General features: G+C 60.3%; 1 protein-coding gene and 1 long non-coding RNA gene across 6 annotated transcripts; one reads left to right on the top strand and one right to left on the bottom strand.

The window, feature by feature from the left end:
- LOC113245755 (uncharacterized) lies at nt 1–13,291 on the bottom strand. 3 transcript variants are annotated; one of them, XR_006408275.3, is made up of 5 exons: nt 13,160–13,291; nt 11,454–11,551; nt 11,277–11,337; nt 10,741–10,828; nt 1–3,343 (listed from the first exon to the last, which is right to left on the bottom strand). It is a non-coding gene; the product is annotated as an uncharacterized LOC113245755 (long non-coding RNA). The 3 variants fall into 3 exon arrangements; XR_008958371.1 differs by lacking the exon at nt 10,741–10,828 and having other exon boundaries at nt 1–3,367; nt 13,160–13,290; XR_006408274.3 differs by lacking the exon at nt 10,741–10,828 and having other exon boundaries at nt 13,160–13,288.
- On the top strand, nt 12,292–26,992 carry FGFRL1 (fibroblast growth factor receptor like 1). 3 transcript variants are annotated; one of them, XM_048211851.2, is made up of 7 exons: nt 12,292–12,582; nt 13,166–13,260; nt 23,300–23,572; nt 24,665–24,745; nt 24,839–25,123; nt 25,197–25,550; nt 25,689–26,992. In XM_048211851.2, the coding sequence occupies exons 2-7, from the start codon at nt 13,182–13,184 to the stop codon at nt 26,129–26,131; spliced, it is 1,515 nt and encodes a 504-aa protein (XP_048067808.1). In that variant the 5' UTR covers nt 12,292–12,582; nt 13,166–13,181; the 3' UTR covers nt 26,132–26,992. The 3 variants fall into 3 exon arrangements, with proteins under 3 accessions (XP_048067808.1, XP_048067809.1, XP_026341835.1); XM_048211852.2 differs by lacking the exon at nt 12,292–12,582 and adding an exon at nt 12,830–12,956; XM_026486050.4 differs by lacking the exon at nt 12,292–12,582 and adding an exon at nt 12,830–12,923.
- Nucleotides 26,993–27,323: the final 331 nt, after the last annotated feature.

Genomic DNA, 27,323 nt, shown 5'->3' on the forward strand with positions numbered 1-27,323 from the left:
CTCGGTGAGGCTAGAAAGGAAGCATTTCTAGCTGTGTATTGAGAGACACACTGTGTGCTTCTCTGCAGGAAACAACCTCAGCTATGGCTGCCGTGGCCACGGGGTGCGCTCGTCCCCTGTCCTTCTAACAGCATCTGACAGAGTTCTGTGGGAACACAGAAGGACCCCTCCTCCCCCTGCAGCTTCCAGGTGTCCTACTGGAACGAATCTCTGCAGTTTCCAGAAACGTGGTGGGTTTGGCTTGCAGGGAGGGGCGGGCCTGGGGGCTTCTGTGCTGGCCTTCCCTGCGCAGGTCAGGGAACCAACGTGGGATGAAGCCACCCCTCTCCCTACGTTTGGGGGACTGCAGAAACCCGAGCAGGAAGGGTCTTGGCTCACAGGCTCTGGCCAGGGCCCATGTACTGTCAGACGTCCCCAGGCCCCCGTTGGTGTCTGATGGTTTTCAGGCATTCTCATCGGTTCAAGGCCATTATCCAGTAACCCCCAGGAGGTCTGAGGGCACTCACCTGAAAATGGCCACAGGGCCCCTTACATACCTGGGGACACATAACAGTAACCGGATTCTGAGTTCTTTTTTTCAGGGGACCCCACCTCCCTCCCCCATCAAGGGCTCTGGGTCCATGACCCGGCTTAAATGTGGGGCCTGGACACGAGGCCCTGAAGCCTCATAGTGACAGGTTATGTTTGAAAACTGCCCACCAGACCACCATCACCTCTTGTTTGCAGAAGACCCCTGAAGTTCAGAAACACCCATGTGTGCGAAACCAGGGTCTTCTCAAAACTTCAGTCTGACTCACTAGCCTGTCTGGGGTGGGGGCCAGGACGGCATTTCCAGGACCCTCGGGCGCTGCTGGTCCCAGGAGCGTGCACGAGAGCAGCAGGTCAGAGTCGGGCCCCCTTCCAGGGGCTCAGGCTGGCCCAGCGCACTGGCTGCATGTCCCACACTTGTGCAGGGACGAGACCCACTCTGTGAGGCTTCCAGGCTCCCTCTTCCTGGAGGCTGTCTCAGAATCTAACCTCCCTTTGGTTCTGGAGGCAGAGGGATGATCCAGGCACAGATGTGGTCACACGGGGGCGTGATGGCCTCACTAGAGGACTCAGCAGCCTTGGTCTCCTGTCCATCTGTCCCGAGTCCTTCTCAGGTCTTGGGTGTCCCTCTCCTTGAAAATCGCATTCCTCAGCAAGTGAAGGCTTCAGCTGGTCCAGCCTTGTGTCGGACTGCAGCACGTAGAACGAGGTTGTGTGCCCACCCTGTGGCCAGAGAGGCCCTGGTCCCACATGCCCTCAGCTCACTTTCCTTTCTTCCCTTTCAAGGGAGAGGGAGAGGTGCCCAGACTTCACACGCACTGCTGTTGCTATAGCAACCAGCCCCTTGCTGCCACCTGCACTCCGCCCAGTGCCGCCACCCACCACCCGGGGAATTTGAGTACCCATGACGCCATTTCCCATCTGCAGGGTCAGCCCCGAGTTCCTCGGATCTGAGTCACTGATGCCAGGAGACCATGTGGAAGGTCTGTGTCGTGGGGCCACCACGAGTGCTGATGGCCCCATCGGTCAGGCCCCTGGCCCCCACACTCCAGCTCAGCTGTAACGCAGGGACTGGTTGTATGGGTGCGTCAGAGAGCAGAGAGTCCAAGGGAGGCTCCTGCAGGGACCAGGGCAGCTGGCATGGGCGTTACCCTTCCCAGGTGTGAGGGAGGAAGAGGGTTGCCCCACAGACCTCTGAACTTGCCCTTGGACTCCTTCCAGATTATGCAGAGACCAAACCCAAGTGGAAGCCAAAGGCAGAGAAGCCAGGTGCCACCAGACACCTGGGCATGACCTGGACTCCAGCACGGGGAGGGAAAGTGGGGGGTAGAGAAGGAGGGAAAGGAGTCGGGCCCTTTGCAGGCCCCAGGAGGGGTGGAGGGACTGCAGAAGAGGGACTGCACCTGAGCCTGGTGCCCTTGCCCGCAGCCCAGAGGGGGCACCGCGTTCGCTTGGGCAGGGGGATATGAATGGAGTTCAGCCCCTGGCATGATGGAACGTCATGAATGCAGACCCTTCCAAGACCAAGAGAAGGTCAGCTGCCAGAGGTCATGCATGGGTCCTCTCCCACCCAACACCTCAAGATTACCATGGAGGGCAGCACTGCCTGCCCTGCCCACTGGGGTGCAGCCCAAGCACCGTGAGACCAGGCCAGAAATCTCCCCTGCACTCTCCTGCTCAAGGGTCTCCACTGGGTTGGCAGAGGAGAGGAGCTGCCTGTAGGGTGCTCCAAGTGGCCCCTCCCTGCCCAGGGGAGTAGGGCTGCAGACACCCCTAATTAGCAGCAGGAGGTGGCCAAAGCCCCATTGTCTGCCCTCCACACCTGCTAGAACCCGTCCTCCTGGGGCCCTGGGCCAGCTTGTAGAATGGCCACCCCTCCAGGTGAGGTCAGGTGTAGCAGACGCCCTGTGGGGGGGGGGGCTGTGAATGCCAGCACCATCCCCAGGTCCGCCCCCCCCCCCCACTGCCTTTGGGGAGAGTTACAGAGAAACCTGACAGGGAACCCCCAGGGCCGATGACAGTGCTGAGCCGGGCTTCTTTTTTTTTTTTTTTTTTAATAATTATTTTTTATTATATTATGTTAGTCACCATACAGTACATCCCCGGTTTGAGCCGGGCTTCTCCATCAGGTAGGCTCGTCCACCCATCAGCCCTGGTCAGGATGGCTCACCGGGGCAGGGATCCCCTCAGGGATTCAGGGGGGCACATATGCAGGGGCCTGAGGCTCAATCTCAGAGTGCTGGTCAGCCCCAGGAGTTCTCGCCCCACCCTGTGAGAGCCGGCCATGAAGCAGGACACCGGGTGAGCTCCTGTGGGGACAGCTGACCCTAGGAACGGGTCAGGGCTCAGAGAAACGGGCTGCTCTCCTGAGCTCACCTCTCAGGGGGTGCACATGGGGCTGCCCACCCTACAGTGTCTATGGCTGCGAGGCACAGGTAGCACCCAAGTGTCCCTCAAAGAGAAAGGAGTAAGTGGGTCCAGGCCCCTCTAAACTGTGGTTCAGAGCAGATCCAGGAACGGGGCCCGCCCTGTGCTCTGTAAGGGAAAGCTCCGGTGAGGGTCTAAGTTGAACTAATAGGTCACAGGAGGGAAGGTGACACCAGAAATGTGGTTTGTGCATGAAAAAATCAAAACCGGGGCGCCTGGGTGGCACAGGGGCGCCTGGGTGGCACAGCGGTTAATCGTCTGCCTTCGGCTCAGGGCGTGATCCTGGCGTTACGGGATCGAGTCCCACATCAGGCTCTTCCGCTATGAGCCTGCTTCTTCCTCTCCAACTCCCCCTGCTTGTGTTCCCTCTCTCGCTGGCTGTCTCTCTCTGTCGAATAAATAAATAAAAAATCTTAAAAAAAAAAAAAAGAAAGAAAGAAAAAATCAAAACCGATTTACATCCCCGGCTCAGGTGTTCACGCACTCAGCCGGCGAGCGCTGATGGAGGGTCTGTGTGCTGGGGCACCTGTCGCCTCAGCAGCCCCCCCGAACCCTCCACGAAGGCCCCTCCTCTGTCTTTCTAGCCCCTCAACCTGGTTTGTCTTTTAAAAAAATAGTACTTTATTGAGTGCGATAACCTGCACGATTTAAAGCGTACAATTTGACGGGTTTGGACACGTGTACGTCCGTGAGCGCCATCTAGCTAGTGCACATCGGTGAGCCCCAAAGTCGCCCCGGCTCCCCTGCTCTGGACCCCGCCCCGCCCCAGGCAGCGGCAGATGGGCCTTCCGTCACCACAGCTCCCCTGGCTTTTCTAGAACGTCAGGCAGACGCCATCGCACGGCGCGCACTCTCTCCTTTCCGTGTTTCTTTGGCTTAGCGTAACTATTTTGAGATTTGCCCGTGTTGCTGCGAGAGTGTTTTCTGCTAACCTGTTGTATGCATGTGAGTCAGTCGGGTGGCCCGCTCGCTTGTCAGACATTTGGGCAGTTTCCAGTTTGGGGCTATTTCAAGTAAAGCTGCCGTGAACATTCGAGCACAAGTATCTGTGTGGACACGTGCCTTCTTTTCTGTTGGGTGAACACCTAGGCGTGGAACGACCAGATCACGGGACGACACTTGATGTGTGAGGAAACGTGCCCCACTGTTTTCCAGGACAGTTGCCCCCACGGCACTGTTGGCTGTGCGCGCTCCCGTGACCGGCTTCTCCCCACGGATCTTGCATCCCGTTGAGCTCGCTAAAGGGGGTTGGTTCTAGCGGCTTTGTTTGGGTAGGTTACATCGATTTTTTACATAGATGACCATGTCATTTGCAAATCAAGACCATTTCACTTATTTCTTCCCAATTTGTACTGGTTTGAACCTGCAGTATGATGTTGAGTAGCAGTGAAAAGAGCAAACCCAACACCTGGTTCTGATTTTAGCAGAAGCTTTAACATTGGTCTTTAACCATTAAGTATGACATCACCCATAACATTTCGTCCGGTTGGAGAAGACTTTTCTATGCCCAGGTCGCTGAGAGTTTTTAAAAATCAGGAATGGGTGTTGGGTTCTGTCCAGTGCTTTTTCTGCCTCTGTTGAGATAATCTTCCTGATTTTCCTTTCTGTTAATATGGTAAGTTACAGGGGCACCTGGCTGGCTCCATCGGTTAAGCATCCGACCCTCAGTTTCAGCTCAGGTTGTGATCTTGGGTTGTGAGATTGAGCCCCGCATCAGGCTCTGTGCTTAGGATTTTCCCTCTCTCCTTTGCCCCTCTCCCCAAATAAATAAATAAAATCTTAAAAAATACATGGCAAGGGGCGCCTGGGTAGCGCAGTCGTTAAAGCGTCTGCCTTCGGCTCAGGGCGTGATCCCGGCGTACCGGGATCGAGTCCCACATTGGGCTCCTCCGCTATGAGCCTGCTTCTTCCTCTCCCACTCCCCCTGCTGTGTTCCCTCTCTCGCTGGCTGTCTCTCTGTCACATAAATAAATAAAATCTTTAAAAAAAAAATACATGGCAAGTTACATGAATTAATTTTCAAATGTTAAACCAACTTTGCATCCCTGAGATAAACCCCAGTTGATCATGATATATTTTATATTGTTTTTATCTTGTTGATAATGTTACTGGCTTCATGGAATGAGTTGAGATGCATTCCCTTCTCTTCCCTTTTCTGGTAGTATTTGTAGAGAATGGGTTATATCTCCTTCCTGAATGTTTTTTAGTCATCTCTACACCCAGTGTGGGGCTCGAACTCACCACCCTGAGACTGAGTCGCACGTCCCACTGACTGAGCCGGCCAGGTGCCCCCTCGCTAAATGTTTTGTAGAATTTCTCAGGAAAGTCCTCTGGGCATGATGTTCTCTTTGTGGGAGGGTTTTTAACGAAAAGTTCACACCATTTAATAGGTATATTCAGGCTCTCTCTCTCTTCCAGAGTGAGCTCTGGCAGTTTGTAATTTCCAGTGAATTTGTCCATTTCATCTAATGTGTCAGATCTGTTGTCATAAAGTTATTCACAACATTTCCTATTATTGTATAATGGGTGCAGAATTTGTACTGGTGTGACCTCACTCCTTCCATTCATCAATAGTGTGTCTTCCCTCTTTGATTCCAGCTGTTTCTTTTTTTTTTTTTTTTTTTTTTTTTTTTTTTTTTTTAAAGGTTTTATTTATTTATTTGACAGAGATAGAGACAGCCAGCGAGAGAGGGAACACAAGCAGGGGGAGTGGGAGAGGAAGAAGCAGGCTCATAGCAGAGGAGCCTGATGTGGGGCTCGATCCCATCACGCCGGGATCACGCCCTGAGCCAAAGGCAGGCGTTTAACCGCTGTGCCACCCAGGCACCCCCTGATTCCAGCTGTTTCTTAAAGAAACAGCTTTTGGGTCATTATTTTTCTCCGTTTTCTATTTCATTGATTTTTAATTATTATTTCTTTTTATCATTTCTCTTTTTCTGTCTGCTTTGGGATTCATCTCTTCTCATATTTTCTAGTTTCTTTAGGTGGAAGCTAAGGTCATTGGTTTGAGACATGTCTTTTCTTAAATAGGTGTTTAGTGCTACAAGTTTCTCTAAGACCTGCTTTAACCGCATTCCAAATAAAGGTTTTTATTTTATTTTTTTACACGTTGTCTTTTCATTTCCATTTAGTTCAAAATAATTTTTAATTTTCTTTTTGTTTTTTTCTTCAATATATGGAAAATTAAGAAGTGGATTATTTGGTTTGCAAATATTTGATAATTTTCCAGATAGCCTTCTGTTAGCAATCTCTAATATAATTGTACTGTGGTCAGAGAACATTCTTTTGATGACTTGAATTATTTTGCATATGTTGAGACTTGGGTCCAGAAGATGAAAGACTCTTCTATAAATATCAATTAGGCCAAGTTAGTTGGCAGTCCTCTATGTCCCTAATTATTTTCTGCCCACTCGTTGAAGCTAATATTGGGAGAAGAGCATGGAACTCCACATGCAATTGTGGACATGCCATTTCCCCCAGTTTTTGACTTTCATTATCTGTCATTAGGTTCACGCACATTTAGAGTTACGTCCTTTATCAGTTTGCTTTTATGACATTACCCTGTTTAGCCCTGGTGATATTCTCACTGTGAAACTGACTTCGTCTGATACCAGGATAGCCGCTCGAGCTTTCTTTTCATGAGTGTCAGCGTGGGAATCCTTTCCCAGCCTTTTACGTTCACCTATGTGTGTCTCTGTGTGAAGTGTGTTTATGTAGGTAACATAGAGTTGAATCTTGCTATTTTGCCCAATCTGGCAACCTTTGCCATTGATTGATTGACTGATTTTTAAAAATTTATTCATTTGAGAGAAAGAGAGAGAGCAGGAGCAGGGGCTGGAAGAGGGAGAAGCAGACGTCCCACTGAGCCGGGAACCTGATGTGGGACTTGATCCCAGGACCCTGAGATCATGACCTGAGCTGAAGGCAGACGCTTCACAGACGGGGCCACCCAGGTGCCTTGACAACCTCTGCCTTTTAATTGGGGTATTTAGACTGTTTACATTTAGTGTGATTATTGATGTGGTTGGGCTTACTCTACCATCATGCTATTTATCTTTTATTTACCTTGTCTGCTATTTCCTCTCTTTTTCTGCCTTCTTTCCTTTTTAAAAAAATTATTCCACCTGTCTCCTTTGTTGCTTTATTAGGTGTAATGCTTTCTTAGGCTATTGTAATGATTGCTTTGGGGTTTATACTGCATGTTTTTAACTTGGCAAGTGATATGATACCATCTCTATGTAGTAAGAGAGCCCTACAACACTGTATTTTCACTTTCCCCTCCCAGCTTTTGGGCTCTTGTGGTCATATATCTTACTTTTTCATATGTTATGAGCCCCACAATACACTGTTGTTATTTTTTGTTTCAAATAGCTGATTGTCAGGGCTCCTGGTTGGCTCAGTTGGTAGAGCATGTGGCTCTTATTCTCAGGGTTGTGAGTTCAAGCCCCACACCAGGTGTGGACTCTAAAAATAATTTATAAAAAATAAATGGCTGATTGTCTTTTAAAGAGATTAAAATAATAAGAAAAACATCTCTTATTGTTACTCATGCAGCTACTGTCTCTGGTGCTCTTTATCCTCCTCCTCCCCCTCTTCTCCTCCTCCTCCTTCTTCTTAGTGTGTGTCCGTGTCTTCAGGTTTCTATCTGGTGCCCAGAGGATGTCCTTTAACTTTTCTTGTAGTATAGATTTGCTCATGATTAATTCTTCCAGCTCCTTATGTCTGAAAAAGTCCTAATTTCATCTTTGTTTCCAAAAGATATTTTTACTGATGAAGAATGCAGGTTGGCAGGGTTTCTTTTATCAGTATTGTAAAGAGATTGCTCCACTGTCTTGCTTGCATTGTTTTCATCCAACAGGACATCAACAGAACACCCTTTTCCTTGCTCCCGTATACAAAAATTTTCCCCTGGATACTTTTTTTTTTTTTAAGAGTTATGTATTTGAGAGAGAGAGAGAGAGAGAGTGAGCATAGGGCGAGGGGCAGAGGGAGAGGGAGAGAAAATCCCAAGCAGACTCCCCACTGAGCACAGAGCCCGACAGGGGGCTCGATCCCACAACTCTGAGATCAGAGATCATGACCCAAGCTGAAACCAAGAGTTGGACACTTAACCAGCTGAGCCATCCAGACGCCCCATCCCCTGGATACTTTTAAGCTATTCTCTTTACGGCTGTTTCCCAGCATTTTGAGAGTGACATACATGCTTTAACGTAGTCTTCTTCATGCCTCTTGTTCTTAAGTTTTGCTGAGCTTTTGGGGAGTGGGAGTTTATGTTTTTCATTACATTTGAAAAAATTCTGGCCATTTTCTTAAGATACTTCTTCTTTCTCACCTCCACTTCCTGTCCTCCGAGGACTCCAACTCCACCTGTAGTTCACCATGTGGAGTTGCCCAATGGCTCACTGACACTGTTCACTTTCCTTTTCAGTCCTTTTTGTCTCTGTGTTTCATCTGGATAGTCTTTATTGCTATGACTTCGAGTCCACAATGTTTTCTTGTGCAATATTCTATCAATCCCATTGAATGTATTCTCTATCTCAGATGTTTTAATTTTCATTTCTAGAAGTTCCATCTGAGGCTTTAAAAAATCTTCCATGTCTCTACTTAACGTATTCAGTCTTTCCTCTAGCACCGCGAACATCTGCAGTATAGTCACAGTACGTGTGCCTACTAAGTCTCACCTTTGTCACATCTGAGTTAATTTTGATTGATTTTTCCCTCTCATTATGGGTTATAATTTCTCACCTCTTTTCATCCCTAATGATTTTTGGTTTTATGTCCAACATTGTATATTCTACCTTTGGTGCTGGATAGCTTTGTATTTCTGTAGATATCCTTGTGTTTCTTTCTGGGATGTAGTTAAGTTACTTGGAACTTGTGTGATCCTTTTGGGTCTTGTTTTTAAGCTTTGTTGGGCAGGACCAGAACTATATGTAGCCTAGGGTTGATTTTTCCTTGCTACTGAGGCAAAACTTTTCTTTCTACTCCAGGTGATGCCCCTTAAATTAGGAGGTTCTCAACCCTGGCTGTGAGATTCTGGCACTATTCCCACCCTCTGTGGGCTCGCATCCTTCTGGGTGGCTCTTCCCCTCAGCTAGGTGTAGCAGTCTGCAGTCAGCTGAAACTTCTGCAGATCCCTGGGGTCCCTCTCTGTATAGCTATTTCCTCTCCAGGATTCTGCCCTGTGAACTCTGCCTACCTTGCCCTCCTAGGACTCCCCGCTCTATCCCCTCAACTGAGGGAGACCTCTGGGCTCTGCCTGGATCCCCACTGCCTCACCGACCCTGGAAACTCTCTCCAGGCAGGGAGCAGGGATGGTCGTAGTCTCCCTCATTTGTTTCCCAGCTCTCAAGGATCGCTGTCCTTTGCTGTGTAATGTTCTGTGTTTGGGGTGTTGTTTTTCACATATATTTATCTCTGCCTCCCCCCCCCCTGCCGCCCCCTGTTTCAGGCGAGAGCATGTGGATCTGGTCCCTGTTACTTCATCTGGAGCAGAAGTAGAAGCCTGTACATCCACTCCTTTCAATTCCCTGCCAAGCACTTTCCACCATCTGATGCATTTCTCAGTCATTACACCTGCTACTAAGACGCCATCTTTTAGTAGGGATGCGGGCCTTGTCCGCCTGGCAAAACCCCACATCTCCAGCCCCTCTGACAGAAGCTGGCACAGGGCCAGGGAGCAGCCTGTCGTGGTTGGATGATAATATGAAGAGCAGCATACTTTGGGGGGCTCACCTGTGCCAGGCAGGTGGGAGACAGAAACTCTCGCAATCTCCATGAGAATTCTGTGGGTCAGGTTGTGGGTGTGGGGCTGAGACAGAGAGGTTAGCCCCTTGTGCCAGGTCTCAGTGTTAAAGGGGCAGAGTTTGAACCGGGTTGGCATTTCAGGTCAGTTGTCATGAAGGGGCAGTGGAAGCTTGCCAGTGGGAGGGCTTCCTGGAGAAAGTGGCCTGGGCTGGGCATTCAAGCAAGCTTGGCTTCCGCCTGGGGAGCCCCAAAAGGTGGGCCTGGGGGCTGGGAAGTGGCGAGGCCTGGGAGGGGAGCTGGGTGCCCTTTGGGGGGGCCACCTCCTTAGGTGCCTCTGCCAGGGGGCAGGGTGTCAGAACAGGGCAGGGGGCTGGCAGTGCTGGACACCCCAGAGCAGCTCTCTGGGACCCTACCCAGTACCCAGTGGGTGGGCCATGCCCCTGCCCCCCCACCCCCGCCTGGGGCCTGCTCATGGGCCCATGACCCCTCCCCACTACCCACCTTACCCCCACACTGCACTGGATTGCCTCGCATTCGGCTCACTTCCTTGTTTCTGACTTCCCCCCGCTGCAGAACCACCTCTTCACACACCTGCCTTTGGCAGCCAACACACCTGTTGCAAGTTTTCACGCTCCAGTTGTGTCTCCCCACAAACCTGTTCCTGAAGTCCAGGGCAGCCTTCAAGCAAGCCGAGACCTCCTCCACCCACCTGCCCATTTTGTCCCAGAGCACCTCTCTGTGACCCTCAGTGCCAGCCCCCCACCCCCCTTCTCAGGTGGGCCCTAAACCAGCTCTAATTGCTTCCTCCCCATCTGCAGGGCCTGAATCAAGTGCAGGAGGGCTACTCAGGTCTGCCCTTTGGGCCCTCACTCAGGGTGCAGACACACAAGGTTGGGCTGGGCTCACCTCTACCCATTCATGGGGTGCCTGCACTGGGCTGGAGACAGGATTTGGGACCCTGCCTTCTCACTTGCTTGGGAAGGGTGGGCAGTCTGGACCTTGATAGGCCCCAAACCCTGACTGTTGGCACTCCCTCACCTAGCTCTCCTCTGCCTTGGGAATGTTGGTCTGCATAGGCCTCTGCAGTTTCAGTCTTCCCAGGAAGGCTTCCTGGAAGAGGGGACTCCTAAGCGGAGAGAAACTGTTTCAGTCAGGGTTCCTGATGGCACAGTATGGATAAGGTCCAGAGGGGATTGAGAGGCTCCTGCATGGGGTGTGGGGGGGTTATTTGACCAGAGTTTGTGGGGGGAGGGGATGTGGTTAGGACCCAGGTATTCAGGGCCTCAAGGGTCTCAGGGTTTGTGCTGGAGGCACTAGGGAGTCACAGCAGGATCATGGTTGTGTTTTAAATGATGATTGTTCCTTCCGGGGAAGTGACAGTGGAGGGGAAGCCTTCAGATCAGAGAGGATGGGGAGGAGGCCCTGGGGGTGCAGATGGGGGAGGAGGGGCAGCAGAGTGTGCAGGTGCTGAGACCTCAGGGGCAGCTGGGACAGTGCAGGAGAGCTGGACGCCAAAGCACTGGCTCCAGTCCTGGACTTGCTGACTGCAGACTGGGAAATCTTGGGTGAATTACCTGCCTTCCCTGTGCCTCTGTTCCTTCATCTGCATCCGGTGACAGCAAGGCACCTGCCTGCCTGGGAGGATTAAAGAAGGCGCTATGTGTGTTGGTCTCTACTACTATTGTTCATGTCCTTGGGGTTACCATCACAGTGACAGGCCTGAAGCCCCCAGGTGGGTGGTGGAAACGTACCTGCCTTCGGTCAAGGGTGCCTGGTGAGCCGGGAGCGGGGGGTGCAGAACCTCTGTGCTCCACTTCACCGGAGACCTGTTCCCCTCTCCCGGAGCCGCCTGGGACCAGAGCTGGGTATTAGATCTCTCCACGGCTCCCAGCGGCTCCCCCGGGGACCTGGATCTCAAGGCCCAAAGACCGGGGCCATCCCGTCCCCCCTCCTGGGCAACCAGGAGGTGGCCTAGCTGTGGTCAGGGCTAGCCAGAGGTCGGGCGCCCGTGGGCTCGACCAGGGCCAGCTCTGCGGGTACCAGGAGTGCTCTGAGGTTAGGGCCTCTGACACAGGCACGGTGGGTGCAGGTATGGGGTGGGCGCCGCGGCACCTGGGGGCGCGCGGGACAGGGTGGGGAGCTGCGGGCCGGGGTGGGGGTGGGGGCCAGGGTGGCGGGGGGCCAGGCTGGGGTGGTGGAGACGAACGGGGCTGGGCGGGTGGGGGGGAGGGCGTGGTGTGGCGGGGGGGGGGGTGAGGGAGGGGCGATGGCGGGGAGGGGGTGGCTGGGCTGGGTGGGGCTGACTGGGGCCGGGGGCCGGGCCCGTCCGGGGGCGGGCGGAGGGCGGGGGCTGGGGGCGGGGCCGCGCCCCAGGGAGCCGCCCCGCCCGCAGGCCGCCCGCACCGCGAGGGTTAAGGCCCAGGGCCCGGCGGGCGGGGCGGGCGCGCGCGGATTGGGGGAAAGTTTGGGCGCGGGGCGGGCGCGGGGCGGGCGCGGGGCGAGCCGGGGCGAGCCGATTGGAGGGAAGTTGTGTCGGGGCGGGGCGCGCGGCGGGCTCGGCGCTCGCTCCGGGAGAGTTGACAAAGCCCCGCAGGGAAGGACGCCTCGCGGCGCGGCGCCCCGGGCCCCTCGCCCCGCCGCCCCGGGACCCCGGCCCCGGCCTCCAGCCCCTAGACTCGACCCCTCCGCCAGCGCTGCCTCCGGACCCCGGCCTCGGCGCCGGTTCTGGCCCGAGCCGCCCGCGCCCAGGTAGCGCCGCCCCGTCCCGAGGCCGGGCCCGGGGGCGCGGGGCGCCGGGGTGCGGCGCCCGGGGCGGCGATGACCACGCAGCGCGTCCCGCGGGCCCGGCCCTGAGCCCCGCTGCCTGCCTGCCCCGCCGAGGTGAGCCCCTCCGCGCGCCCGCGACCCCGGGGGACCGACTGGGAGGGCCGACTTGGGGAGGACCAGGGTCCGGGGTCCGGGATCTGGCCGGGGGGCTGGGAGGGTCCGGGTCGCGGATGGCCGGGTGCGAGGCCGCCGGGCACCGACACGCGCCGCCGCCGCCCCTGCCGGGCCAGTGGTCCTGTCCGTGCCCCGCCCCCGCCCCTGCACCCCACGTGGGCCCCCCCCCCCCGCCCAAGCGCAAATTTGTCCGCTAATGGCGCAGGCGATTATCTGCGCGGCCGCCGGTGTTGTGTGTCCCGCGGGCAGGGCCCGAGTTACAAGCGCCAGGAATCCAGACGGTGTTTAGAGACGGGGGGCGGCGGGGGAGGCCGGTAATTAGTGTAAACCCTTTGTCTGCCTTTGATACCCACGGTGCTCCCCGCCGCCGCTTCCTCCGCCCGGAGCGCTGGCAGGGAGGGCGGGGCGGCCCGCACCCCGACCCCCGCAGCCCGGGACCGGGGTGCTGGCGGCTCCCGGGCCCTAGGCTAGAGGGTGACCACCCCTACCCCGTACGCCAGTGACCGACCCTCAATACCTCCAGGTCCGGACAGGCCAAGATGACGCCCAGCCCCACGTTGTTGCTGCTGCTGCCGCCACTGCTGCTGGGGGCCCTCCCGCCGGCCGCCGCCGCCCGAGGTGAGTCCTGGCGCCCAGCCCGGCGCCCCGGCCTGCGCCAGCGCCGCCCCTTTCCCTCCCGGCCCTGAACCCTGCCACAGTGCCGGGCTGGCGCGCGTGCCTGCGCCCCGCCCCTACTGGCCCCGAGCTTGGCGGGTCTTCTCACCCGCTGGGCCCCCAGGCTCACCCCCAGGGCACACCCCCCTTTGCCCATGGGGTGCCCCAGCTCACCCATAGGGCATCCCTAGCTCACCATGCCCCTCCCCAGCTCATCTGTAGGGTCCCCCAGCTCACCCCCAGATCACCTCCAGCTCCCCCTTGGGACCCCATGCTCACTGAGAGGGCACACTTCACCCACAGGGCCCTTCTCACCCAAAGATCACCCTGTCTCACCTGTGGGGCCCCACACTTGGGGCAGAGTAGGCTCTGGCTCCAGTCCCCGCCAGGATCCTCGCACGTCCATATGTGGACCTGAAGTTGAGGGCAGCTGGTTACCCTGGCGATTTTTGTGGGGTAGGCTGTTTGGCACAGTGGACCCAATTAGGCCCCTGGGAACCTGCAGAGACCCCCATTGTGGCCAGGGTGGGGTTTGGGGACAGTGGGGACATTGTTAATGTCTGGGACTCATGACCCAGACCCGTGCCCTGAGCTTGCCTGTCCCTAGAAGACATAGCGTAGGGGCTGGGGGATTGAGTGTCCGGAACATGGAGTTGCTGCATGGCGTAGGGGGTGGGGGCTTGTCTCAAGGCAGATCCAGAAGACCACCTGCTTCGGGCTGCATACTGTCTGTCGGCGTGTGCCGTGCCAGGACTTAGACGCATGCCCGCACACCTGATGTCCAAGTTGGCAGGCCTGGGATGTCTCCTGAGGGACCCTTGCCCCGTACCCAACCCCAGCAAGGTACATCCTTGGCTGGCGGGTGATGGGAGCTACTGTTCACGGACTCCCGCCCGCCATATTCTGCACTGGCCTCTCCTCAGCTAGGCGGGCCCTTTACCCAGGCCAGCCCTTTGGGTGTGTTGACCACTCAGGATCGTCCCTGCCCTGTCCACCAGTCCTCTGAGGCTTCGTTCCCCTCCCCCCGCCACCCAGCGGGTACACCGAGCCCAACCCGGCCTTATATGGGCACGTTTGGGTGTTGGGTGGCAGGCGGCAGCCCAGGTGGGCCTAATGCCACGGTACCCCCCCCCCCCCGCCTGCCCGGCTGGGGACTGGCCCAGTGGCTTAAGGGTGGGGGCTGCCCAGGCGTGGCTGGACCTGGCAGTGTCCTGGGCACGGCGGGCACTCAGGTCATACCCAGCAAGGCCCCCCCGGTGGCCGGCAGCCTGGATTCTGATTCCTCTTTTATCTGCTTGGACTCCCCTCATTCCCACACCTGCCTGTCCTCTGGCTACTCAGCCAGGGGGCTCTGGAGGCCGCTGTCCTGGCCTGGTCATCGGCCGGAGCTGGACGCAGAGTGGCGGATGGCGGTGATGGCAGCGGGGGGCAGGGCCTGCCTCTGTGCCAGGGGGCCCTGGAGGGGCCACACCCTGCTCTGTTCCCCTCAGCCTTGGCCTTGGGACCGCTCCTGGTCTCCAGCCCCGGCCCTTGTGCTGGCTGTGCACGGCCCTGGTGGCCGCAGGGCACTAAGAGCCGCTCTCCAAGGGGAAGATCCTGTGTGGCTTTGCAGGGTGGGGTGTTGGGGGCCCCTGTTCCTGAGCTGTGCCGGCTTCTCCTCCGGGCCTGGCCTTGAGGGGCACAGTCACGCTGGGCGCGTCCTACTTTGCGGGTGAGCAGACCGAGCGCGGACTGCCTTCAGGCAGGCAGCGCGGTGTGGAGGGAGCCAGGCTGTCTTCTGAAAGCCATCCTCCCCGTGCGTCACGCTTCCTGGAGTCAGCAGGTCTCTAGACTCAGATCATGTTTTTAAAGTTCCCCTTTCTGAAAGATTCACAATCATGGTGGGTTTGTCTTAAACAGCTTTCTCCCAATTTGAGGGAAGGTAGGATTTGGGTTTCTCACAGTGGGAACTTGAGAGGTTCCGAATGACATGCCCTTCCCGAAAGCTTTAGGAGAACTCGTGGAAGGGTTGTCCTGTTTGAATTTTTCCAAGGAGGATGGAGTGGACAGGTCTCTGGGCAGCCAGCCCTCGAGGTCACCTCCCTGTCCTCTGGACCCTGCTGGTGTGCCCTGGGAGGGCCGGGCGCGGACCTCTGGGGCTGGGTGCTGGCTGCGGGGTGCCCCACTCCACGGGGATGGTGCCCTCTTGCCGTTCGGGCTGTGTTGGGAAGGGTCGCCTGTGTGTGTGATTCAGCGGGAGGGCGTGCGGCCATCAGGAGAGCGGTCGTGGTGTGCGTGTGCGCTGGCTGACCTTGGCCTCTGGCCAGGCCGCAGGGGGCCTTCTCCCCCACCCCTCCAGGCAGCGGCTGGCCAACGTGCAGCCCCAGCCGAGGTGGGTGTGCGGGAGCTGGGCCCAGGCGCTGTGAGGTGGGGATGCAGGCCAGCCGCCCCATTTATGTCTCGGGCCCCACTCCTGGAAGAGAAAATAAATCACTGTCCCCTCTGGGGGGAGGAGGGAGCCACGAACAAAGTCGCCTTTGGCTGGGCCTGGAAACTCCTACCGCAGGCTCCTTCTTCATTGTGCGGGAATCAATGGGCCTTCAACCCCCGCCCAGTGCCATGGGGAAATGTTGGTTTTTCCCAGCAGTGGCCTCAGCCTCCGGTTTGGGGTTCAGGCACAGCTGACAGGGCTGGCGGATGCAGGGAGTGGTCCTGCAGGCCTGGAGCCTTTGCTGCTGGCCGCTTCCCTGCTGGTGGCTGGCCTTCCCTGCCTTCCCGGTGACCGCAGCCCTGGCATGTCCAGGTAACAGCCTCCGTGGGCAGGGTCAGCAGGAGGGGAGGGTGTGCACAGGCCACTGTCCCCAGACCCCACAGATGCCCCACCCCATGCTGCCACCCTACTCTGCCTAGTGGTGGTCACTGGGTGATCCTGGTCAAGCCGCTTGGGTGTCCAGCATGGCTACTCTTGGGGCCCAAGGAGAGCAGGGGCCACTGTCCTGGGCTAGTTCGGGCTGGAGCTGCAGCCAGGTGGTCCACGGTCAGGGAAAGCTAGAGGGAGGTCAGGTGGGGGCATGGGGAGAGGCATAGGCAGCATAGCCTGGAAGGAGATGTGGGTACTGGTCAGGTGAGGAGAGGAAAGTCCCCCAGGTAGGGGAATAATATGGGCAGAGGTGGGCAGGTTGCCTTGACTAGGGTGTACCCCTTGAGGCCACAGGTGCCTTGGTGTAGCTGGATTGGGGGCCATGAGTAGGGATAGGCCAGGACTGGGCTGAGAGTCTGGTTTGCTAGGGGTACAGGGAAGAGGGGCTGGGGGCCTCGTGGGAGCTGGCTTCCTGCCCCCAGTGAGTGGCTGGGGGCAAGGCCTAGAGGCTGGTGGGCCTGGGGGGGAGGCTGTATGCACCCTTTGTCCCACATGGACCAGCCCTCTTGGGGAGAACCAGCCTAGGGCAGGGGCTTCCAGGACTGTCCCTGAAAGACACTGTCCCTGGAGACAGTGTGGCAGGGAGGGTGCTCCAGCCTCAGGCCTCCTGACACCCAGGGCTTCCCTTCTTGGCAGGAAACAATGGCTTTCTTCCCCAGTTTGTTAGAGATTTACACAAGCCCTGCACTGTGAAGAAATACTGGGGCCTGGGGCAGCAGGCGGTGGGGAGTGAGCTGTGCCCAGCTCTGGCCTGGGACCCCACTGGGCTGCGATCCCCTCTGACTGCACAGTACTGAGCCCCAGGAGAGCCAGGGCCACAGGCCGGGGACTCGAGGGCTGCGCCCTGCACTCTGTAACGGCCTGCCCGTTCAGGCAGGGACTGCGGGCTTCCCTCTGAAGCCCAGCCGCAGGGGCCGTGTGTCCCGTGAGAGCTGGGTGGGCTACCCTGCAGCCTGCGGGGACCTCAGGGGGCCCAGCATGCCAAAGCCTCATGTCCTCGGGTCTGTCTACAAGAAGTGGGCTGTGGGCTGTTGGCCGTGGACACGTGAGGTGGGGGCCTGCCCGGGCCGCTGGGTGGGTTGGGCTGTCCAGCGCGAGCCTTCACAGTTAGGTCGAGCATTGGTGCCCAAATGCCACCCTCCGGCCCTCCCAGGGCTCCAGGCTCAGGAAACACCCACGGTGGGTGGGCCTTCCGGTGGTCTGGGCTCTTGTCATGTTACCCTGTCCTCTGGGTCCAGCATCAGCATGTGAGGGAGGCCCAGTGAACCAGGTTCTTCTTGGTTCCTTGGCTGGGGCTGGGGCTGGGCCCATCGGGGAGGTGGGGATGCTGGGTCAGTTCTAGGTGCGTGATGTTTTTGTGAGGTGGGGGATGGGGGCAGGTGCAGGCAGGGGTCAGCTTGGAGTCTGGCAGACGGACAAGCTCTGGACGCAGCCACAGGGTGTCCAGGTGAGCCCTCCGGCTGGTTCTGTCATCGTGGGTCTGGGTGTGGTCAGCTGTTGGCAGTCCCTGTGGGGACCCCCCAGAGCAGCAGCACATTGGGGGACACTCTGTGGCCCTCGTGTGTGTCTCGGGAATGGCAAAGAGAAGGAGCCCTGGTCAGGGCTCTGATGGAGGGCCACCTGGGGGCTTCCAGGGCAGGGGGCAGACCTCGTGGGCCCCACCCAGCCTGTCGCCTTACGTTGTGCTGCTCCCGGGCAGTGGGTCGGACTGGACACTCCAGCCAGCTTGCTTGCTCGGTGGGTCAGGCTGTCCCTTTGCTGCACCCAGAATGGCCTGGTTTCTGGGGCAACCACCTGCCCTTCGGGTCCTACCAGTTCCACCACAGATCCCGTGGGTCCGGCCCCCAGGGGCCGCCCTGGGCCTGCTGGTGACTAGGAGCCCGTGTGTGTGTGTGTGCACGTCTGTGTGCGTCTGCCTGAGAGGCTCAGAGCCAGGGCAGAGGCTGACCCCCGCCTCTCATGGCCGCCCTGGGGTGGTCTTCATCTGTGCCCCCTCTTTTTGGCCTCCCTGCCCCCTTCAGCCCTCCTGGGGCCCATGGGATGGGAGGGGCCTCAGCTGAGGTTACAGTGCGACCTTGTTTTGCTAAAGCTTGGGAAACGGTGCTCTCGGCAGGTGGGGCAAGGGGGTCTCTGGTAGGGAGTCTGCCTCCCCTGTGAGGGTATGTCTCTGTGCGTGCGTGTACCTGGGGGACTGTCTGTGGGTAGGGTGTGTGTCTGGGGGACAGTGTCTGGGGGACAGTGTCCGGGGACAGCCTGTGTGTCTGGGGACAGTGTCTGGGGGACAGTGTCTGGGGGACGGCCTGTGTGTCTGGGGGACAGTGTCCGGGGACGGCCTGTGTGTCTGGGGACAGTGTCCGGGGACAGCCTGTGTGTCTGGGGACAGTGTCCGGGGACAGTGTCTGGGGGACGGCCTGTGTGTCTGGGGGACAGTGTCCGGGGACGGCCTGTGTGGGGACAGTGTCCGGGGGACAGTGTCTGGGGGACGGCCTGTGTGTCTGGGGGACAGCGTCCGGGGACAGCCTGTGTGTCTGGGGACAGTGTCCGGGGGACAGTGTCTGGGGGACGGCCTGTGTGTCTGGGGGACAGCGTCCGGGGACAACCTGTGTGTCTGGGGACAGTGTCCGGGGGACAGTGTCTGGGGGACGGCCTGTGTGTCTGGGGGACAGTGTCCGGGGGGCGGCCTGTGTGTCTGGGGGACAGTGTCTGGGGAACAGTGTCTGGGGGATGGCCTATGTGTCTGGGGGACAGTGTCCGGGGGACGGCCTGTGTGTCTGGGGGACAATGTCTGGGGACAGTGTCTGGGGGACAGCCTGTGTGTCTGGGGGACAGTGCCTGGCGGACAGCCTGTGTGTCTGGGGGACAGCGTCTGGGGGACAGCCTGTGTGTCTGGGGGACAGTGTCTGGGGACAGTGTCCGGGGGACAGCCTGTGTGTCTGGGGGACAGTGGGGGACAATGTCTGGGGGACAGCCTGTGTGTCTGGGGGACAGTGTCTGGGGGATGGCCTGTGTGTCTGGGGACAGTGTCTGGGGGACGGCCTGTGTGTCTGGGGGACAGTGTCTGGGGGACGGCCTGTGTGTCAGGGGGACAGTGTCTGGGGGATGGCCTGTGTGTCTGGGGGACAGTGTCTGGGGACAGTGTCAGGGGGACAGTGTCTGCGGGACAGCCTGTGTGTCAGGGGGACAGTGTCTGGGGGATGGCCTGTGTGTCTGGGGGACAGTGTCTGGGGACAGTGTCAGGGGGACAGTGTCTGCGGGACAGCCTGTGTGTCAGGGGACAGTGTCTGGGGACAGTGTCTGGGGGACAGTGTCTGGGGGACAGCCTTGTGTCAGGCGACAGTGTCTGGGGACAGTGTCTGGGGGACAGTGTCTGGGGGACAGTGTCAGGGCGACAGCCTGTGTGTCAGGGGACAGTGTCTGGGGACAGTGTCTGGGGGACAGCCTGTGTGTCAGGGGACAGTGTCTGGGAACCGTGTCTGGGGGACAGTGTCTGGGGGACAGCCTGTGTGTCAGGGGGACAGTGTCTGGGGGACAGCCTGTGTGTCTGGGGGACAGTGTCAGGGGGACAGTGTGGGGGACAGCCTGTGTGTCAGGGGACAGTGTCTGGGGACAGTGTCTGGGGGACAGTGACTGGGGGGCAGCCTGTGTGTCAGGGGACAGTGTCTGGGGACAGTGTCAGGGGGACAGTGTCTGGGGGACAGCCTGTGTGTCAGGGGACAGTGTCTGGGAACCGTGTCTGGGGGACAGTGTCTGGGGGACAGTGTCTGGGGGACAGCCTGTGTGTCAGGGGGACATTGTGTGGGGGACAGCCTGTGTGTCTGGGGGACAGTGTCTGGGGGACAGTGTCTGGGGGACAGCCTGTGTGTCTGGGGACAGTGTCTGGGGGACAGCCTCTGTGTCTGGGGGACAGTGTCTGGGGGACGGCCTGTGTGTCTGGAGGAGTGTCTGGGGGACCGTGTCTGGGAGACAGTGTCAGGGGGACAGTGTCTGGGGGACGGCCTGTGTGTCTGGGGGACAGTGTCTGGGGGACCGTGTCTGGGGGACAGTGTCAGGGGGACAGTGTCTGGGGGACGGCCTGTGTGTCTGGGGGACAGTGTCTGGGGGACAGTGTCAGGGGGACAGTGTCTGGGGGACGGCCTGTGTGTCTGGGGGACAGTGTCTGGGTACCGTGTCTGGCGGACAGTGTCTGGGAGATGGTGTGATGGGGTGTATGTGTGACACCTGAGTCTGGATGGTGGCTGGGAAGCCTGGCTGTGTAGGCTGGATATGTGGGGTCTTCCAGATTGCTGCCCCCTGACCCCTCCTGGCTCCCCCGTTCCTAGCCATGTTTTCACAGCAGGGAGGAGGGCAGGAAGGAGAGAGGGAGGAAAGGGGGTGTGGTGGTCCTCTCTCTGTGTACCACCTTGATGTTCAGCCCCCTTGAGGGGTGAGACCCAGCCCCAGCCTCTGTTTACCCCTGTGTCTGCCCCTTCCATGTGGCCATCCACACCCTGCCCATGCCCAAAACTGCCCAAGGCTGTGGCTTAGGGTGTGTGGAGGGTCAAGGGCTTCCTGGAGGAGGCGTTCGTGGGGAGGGTGCGGATGCTGGCTGAAGGACTCCAGAGGCCGCCCCCCCCTGCCCCTCCAGCTGGCCATCCGCCTCAGCTCTTGCCTCAGTTTGCCTCTGGCTGGGTGGGTTGGACACCTGACCAGGTGGAACAATGGGGGCTCGTGTTTCCCAAGCTAAATATAGCACCGTGGCCGTCGCGCTGGCGGCCAAAATTCCCAGGAATCTGGGGGGGGCTCCCTCCCGTGCGCTTGCTGGGGTCTTTGCAGAGGCAGGGGGTGGAGGGCAGGGCAGGCCTGGCTGGGGGTCCAGCAGAGCCCAGGTGGGGGTGGGGCAGGCCTGGCCCAGGGGGAGGGGAAGGGGGCTGTTTGCTTTAGGATAAGGCTGGCTCCGGCTGGGGCCTCTGGCTGCCGGCCTGCCTGTCCCCCTGTACTGTGTGCAGGCTGGCCCTCGGGGCCACACTTCCGGTCCGTCTGGCAGTCACTTGGCTCTGTCCTCCTCGCCTCTCCACAGTGACCAAGGGGGCCTGTGGCCTCTGAGGCCTGGGAGATGCCCGCCCCCCTGGAGGTGCCCCTCCTGCCCCCTGCAAGCACTGTCTGATGGGTCCTCTCTCTGCCATTGACGCAGGCTTCTTCCAGAGTGGGGGACTGCTGGCCAGGATGGGGTTGGCAAAGCCCCGGGAGAGAGGGACACGGGCTAACCCCAATACTTGTCAGGCAGTTTTGTGGGTCTGTGTGTATATCCAGGTGTCAGCCTGGGAGGCACTGGGCAGGCTGGGGGGGTGCCCTTTTTGTCCTGCCATCTGGGGGAGGCCCCTTTGTATAGTGGAATTGCAGGCGGTGACAGGTGTTGGACAGGGCCTGCCTGGAGTAAGGCTGGGACCCTGGGTGTGCTGGGGCCTCAGGAGACCCACTTGTCTGTGAGCCCTGCATCCCGTCCCGCTGCGAGTTGGTGGGTGTCTGGGGGGCCTGTACACAACTGAGAAAGCAGGGAGAGGTAGATCTCAGCAGCCCCTTGGTGAGGAGGGGGCTGGCTGGGGGTGCGGGGATGGCCTAGGGCCCATGTTAGGAGCCCCATGGCAAGGGTGGGGGGACCCTAGCAGAGGCAGAATATGGGTGCAGAGAAGAAGCATTCCTTGGGGTGGGCTGGGTGGGGTGGGGTGGGAGGCAGGCGTGGGGGAGAGAGCGGGTGGGGGCTGGGTAGGGCCTTCCCCCACAACCTCTAGCTCCCTTTTTGCTTGTGGTCATAGAGGGAAGGGCCTGGTGTTTCTGTGTCCCCCATTTCCCTGTGCCCCCAGCAAAGCTGGGCCCTTCCTGCCTGGACCCTGGGCTGTCAGCTCTCGCCATCCAAATGGGGACCAGCCCCACCTCCCCTCAGCGCCTGCAGACCAGTGGTGAGGGGCTGTGCTCTGCAAGGGTCCCCTGGGGGTGGGAGGTGGCGAACAGGAAGCTGCCTCCCGAGCCTCCGAAGCAACCACGGAAGCACTCTGGGTCCTGGATGCGAAGGCCGGCCGCGTCGCCAGCTGGTAATTACGCGTCGAAGAAACACCAGCTGGCTATTGAGAACACATGCTGCCCTCGGGCCCCGTAGCCGTAGCATCTCCAAGCAGCCGCCTCCTGGCACCTCTGAGAGTCCAGGATGCGGATGCTGGCCCTCCTGGCCCGCATGGCCGCAGGTGGGGCAAGTGCCCTGGCCAACAGCCGGAGGGCGGGGTCCTGGGAGCTGGGCCCAGCCACGCCCCTGGGAAGGGCAGCGGTCTGGGGTACAGTGGGTGGGGTGAGGGTAAGATCTCAGCGCCCCTTGTGGTCACCCCGCTGCAGGAGCTGCAGAGTTGGCTGGGAGGTGGCCCACCTCTCTCTACACCGGCAGGGTCCTTCCCAGCTGGCTGGTCATGCCCGCTGTCCCCGCACCACAGAGGCACTGAGGCTGGCTGTGGACGGGCAGGGCTGCGAGCGGGTTTCTTCCCTCTGGTGACTTGCGCTTCTCCCGTTGGGGGACGGTGGGCAGGGGCTGCCAGCCAGCCAGAAACCTTGCTGCTCGCCCTCTGACCCCAGGGCGTTGGGGTCATGCCGCCCCACCGCGCCACTCTGCCCGGCCCCCTGGGCGTGACTGGCATCAGGGAGGCCTCGGCCATGCAGACAGACCTGGCGGACATGGCCATGCACACGCAAACGGGCAGACATGGGCCACCAGACACGTCTGCTTGTGCTGCACGGACTCTTCCGTGCGCCTTGCCTGTGCGGACGCAGTGGGGGCCGTCCTGGCTCGCCTGTGGGTGGACGTCCAGCCCGGCTGTCCTCCGGCCCCTGTGGGATGGCACGTAGGGGGAGCTCAGTGGATGCGGGCCCGGCGGGCAGTGGGTTCAGGGTGAATGCTGACCACGGCAGGCTGGGAGCAGGGCCCTGTGCTTCAGACCCCGCTGCGTGGGGTGGGCAGGTACCTCTGCGTGGGGACCCGACAGGGGGAGCCCCCTTCCCCTGGCCTCCAGCACACGTGCCTGCCCGGACTCCTGACCACCTGCCGGTCCCCTCCTCCTGACTGAGCCCTCTGACCTGCCGCAGGCCCCCCGAGGATGGCGGACAAGGTGGTTCCAAGGCAGGTGGCCCGGCTGGGACGCACCGTGCGGCTGCAGTGCCCTGTGGAGGGGGACCCGCCACCACTGACCATGTGGACCAAGGATGGCCGCACAATCCATGGCGGCTGGAGCCGCTTCCGTGTGCTGCCCCAAGGCCTCAAGGTGAAGGAGGTGGAGCGGGAGGACGCCGGCGCCTACGTGTGCAAGGCCACCAACGGCTTTGGCAGCCTCAGCGTCAACTACACCCTCATCGTGATGGGTCAGTGATGGCCGCGCCGGAGCCCTGCCACGCGAGCCCTGAGTCCATGCAACCCTGGGGAGCAGACCTTCCCTGTGGCCCCCACCCGGTCCCGGCGCTGCCTGAGCTCGGCACACTGCTACCAGGAGGAGACCCGTCCTGCCGGCCTCCTCTGAGCCAGGACAGGGGCCTGACCCCTGTGTCACCACCCCCAGCCCGGCCCCCCCCTCTCGGGCCTGTGCCTCGGGGTCCCCAGAGCCTCTGCTGTTGGGGAGACCAAGGCTGGCTAGGGGGCAGCAGGAGTGGGCACAGGGGAGCCCCCGGGTGGTGGTCCCACCAAAGGGCCGGCCGGGCAGGCTGGCGGCCTTGGCGTCGGCTCTAACTTTGAGGCTCAGGTTTCAGAGTTCAGAGGGGCCGCCAAGGGCCTTCTGTTCTCTTCTGCCTCTGGGGCCCAGGCTTGGGGACTGGCGGGGTCCCCAGCGACACACCCTCTGCTCACTGGTACCAGGCGCACGCCTGGCCCTCCCCCACGTGCTCCTGGGGTGGGTCCCTGGGGGTGGGGCTCCCTGGCAGCCATGGTGGCCCATCTCGCAAAGGGGGAGCATGACCCGTGCCACCCCCTCCCTGGGTCCCCGGCAGGGTGGAGGCGGCTGTCACAGGAGGGGCATTCCTTAGCTTGCCCCACCCCCACTGGGCCCCCTGCTCCGGATCGTGGAATGGGAACGCTGCTGGTGTCCCCCCCACTGTCCTTTGAAAGGGGAGGATGACGAGGCGGAATGCGAGCCATGTCAGCTCACCAAGGCCTCGGCTCCTTGATGTGGGCTAGGGTTACTGCAGCTGCCAGGCGGGCCTGGCCCCCTCCTCCCACTGGCCCTGCAGACCCCCCGGAGCCGGGGGGGGCAGCTCTGTTGGGGTCACCTGCACCCAGGGGGTAGGCTGGGCAGGCAGCTCTTGCCCAGCTGTCTCTGGGATTCTGAGCTGTGGGTGTGCCCCCAGGGGCTCCCATTTGTTTCTAGAGCTTTCCCAGCTGGGCCCAAGGCTGGGGCCTGGGAACCAGCCTGGGGTCAGGGTGGGGACTGTTGGGGCCCCTCTCATGTGCCCTCCCCTCTGCAGATGACACTGGCCCAGGAAGGGAGCGTCTGGGGCACGATGGCTCCTCTGGGGGCCAGGAGGACGCAGCCAGCAAGCAGTGGGGTGAGATGGGGCAGACGTCACCCTCCTCCTTGGGTGCAGGTGGGGCCGGCCCTCCCGGGGCCTCGCTGACCTCTGTGCCGGCCCGTCCCGCAGCGCGGCCCCGCTTCACACAGCCCTCCAAGATGAGGCGCCGGGTGATCGCACGGCCCGTGGGCAGCTCCGTGCGGCTCAAGTGCGTGGCCAGTGGGCACCCGCGGCCCGACATCATGTGGATGAAGGATGACCAGGCCTTGACGGGCTTGGAGGCCGGGGAGCACGGGAAGAAGAAGTGGACGCTGAGTCTGAAGAACCTGCGTCCCGAGGACAGTGGCAAGTACACGTGTCGCGTGTCCAACCGCGCAGGGGCCATCAACGCGACGTACAAGGTGGACGTGATCCGTGAGTGCCAGGGCTGGGGGGCGGGGGGGTGGCGGCGCCCGGCGGCGGCGCTGACGTCCGTGTCCCCGCGCAGAGCGGACGCGCTCCAAGCCCGTCCTCACGGGCACGCACCCCGTGAACACGACCGTGGACTTCGGGGGCACCACGTCCTTCCAGTGCAAAGTGCGCAGTGACGTGAAGCCGGTGATCCAGTGGCTGAAGCGTGTGGAGTACGGCGCCGAGGGCCGCTACAACTCCACCATTGACGTGGGCGGCCAGAAGTTTGTGGTGCTGCCCACGGGCGACGTGTGGTCGAGGCCCGACGGCTCCTACCTCAATAAGCTGCTCATCGCCCGCGCGCGCCAGGACGACGCGGGCATGTACATTTGCCTGGGCGCCAACACCATGGGCTACAGCTTCCGCAGCGCCTTCCTCACCGTGCTGCCAGGTGTGTGTGCCGCCCCCCGCCCCCCGCCCCGGCCGCACGACGCGGCGTGGCCCCTGCCCCGGCCGGGTCTCCCGCGGGCTCTCCGGGGACCTGTGGCGATGTTCGTCCCCCCACCCCCTCCCTTGGCCTCTCTTGCAGACCCCAAGCCACCAGGGCCACCCGTGGCCCCCTCGTCCTCGACCACTAGCTTGCCGTGGCCCGTGGTCATCGGCATCCCGGCCGGCGCTGTCTTCATCCTCGGCACCGTGCTCCTGTGGCTCTGCCAGGCCAAGAAGAAGCCGTGTGCGCCTGGGCCCGCCCCTCCTCTGCCTGCGCACCGCCCGCCCGTGGCTGCTCGCGACCGTGGTGGGGACAAGGACCTTCCCGTGCCAGCCGCCCTCGGTACTGCCCCCGGCATGGGGCTGTGTGAGGAGCTTGGGCCTCCCACGGCCCCCCAGCACTTGCTGGGCCCAGGCCAGTCTGCTGGCCCCAGACTTTACCCCAAACTCTACACAGACGTGCACACGCACACGCACACGCACTCACACACGCACGCTCACGTGGAGGGCAAGATCCACCAGCACATCCACTATCAGTGCTAGATGGTGCGGCCGCGGGGACGTGCAGCCGCAGGGGGCGCCCGCCCGTTCACGCTCCAGCTGCGGGAGCAGGCGGGCTGGGGCAGAGGGCCGCGGAGAGAGGTGGGGCCGGGCAGGAGGCACAGTCAGCGCCCCGTACGCCCTGGATGGCGCACCTGCGTGTACGACATACCTCTGGACACACACACACACACACACACACCCTCAGACTGAGACGCTCTGGGGAAGGTCTGTGTTTGCAGCTCTGCAGCGTGCGTGGAGCAGTGGGCTAGTTGATGAAGGAATCCCTTGGTTCCTGTGAGGGGGATCTCACAGGGCCACGGTCAGGCCTCCCCTCCCCGCGCCTGGCAGGCGATCTGAGGCACCCTGGCTTTGCAAACCAAACCCCCCCCCCCGGCCCCTGCCCTGTGCCTGCCGCCTGCATCCCTGCCCAGGCCCCCACGGGCGGCTGGCTGTTTTTGCCCACCACCTGTCTGGGCGTCCAGGAGTCCCCCCGTACCCTGGGCCGGGAGGTCAGGCCGAGCAGTCCGGGCCCCTGTCCCGAGAGGCCGGAGCTGGCTGGGGGTGACCCTGCCCCATCCAGGCTCCCACTGCCAGAGAGAAGGGCCCTTGATATTTATATTTAAGAAATGAAGATAATAATATTAATAATGCTGGAAGGAAGGTGGCACCGCAGACCTGGCCTGTCCTTGGGCCTGGGACGCACCTGGCCTGAAGGCCCACTGGATGGCCACCTTGGGGCCGGGCACCCACCCCACTGCCTGCGGCAGCCGCAGACCTCTGTAATTTTATATAGAGTTTGAGCTGAAGCTTAGTATATTTAATTTATTTTGTTAAACAAGAAAATGTGCATCCTCTTCCACTAAGCTGGTGTTCCTGCCTTTGACTTCTGTGTGTGCACGTGTGTGGGCCTGCGTCTGTGTGTGCTTATGTCTGTGTACAGGTGTGTGGGTGTACATGCGTGTGTGCCTGTGTGCCAGGCTTGGGCTCCTTTGGCCTGAGGTTCTGGGGCTGACACCTTGGGGTCCGGGGGCCTCAGCTCCCCTGAACTGAACTCAGGCGGCCGTGTTGGGAGCACCAACGGACACACACCTGCAGGCATCCCCCTAGCTAGTGTACCTGGCCCAGTAGGTGTCCCCTCTCTACCAGGGTGGCCCTCAGTGCAGGGCCTGTGGTTTCCCTGGCCCGCACTCTG

Source organism: Ursus arctos, unplaced genomic scaffold (assembly GCF_023065955.2).
Source record: "Ursus arctos isolate Adak ecotype North America unplaced genomic scaffold, UrsArc2.0 scaffold_9, whole genome shotgun sequence".
NCBI classification, from domain to species: domain Eukaryota; kingdom Metazoa; phylum Chordata; class Mammalia; order Carnivora; family Ursidae; genus Ursus; species Ursus arctos.

Coding starts and splice junctions, on each gene's coding strand:
- FGFRL1 (XM_048211851.2), top strand. CDS start 13,182: ATGACGCCCAGCCCCACGTTGTTGCTGCTGCTGCCGCCACTGCTGCTG. Junction 24,746..24,838: donor CGCAGCCAGCAAGCAGTGGG/GTGAGATGGGGC, acceptor CCCGTCCCGCAG/CGCGGCCCCGCTTCACACAG. Junction 25,551..25,688: donor CTTCCTCACCGTGCTGCCAG/GTGTGTGTGCCG, acceptor CCTCTCTTGCAG/ACCCCAAGCCACCAGGGCCA.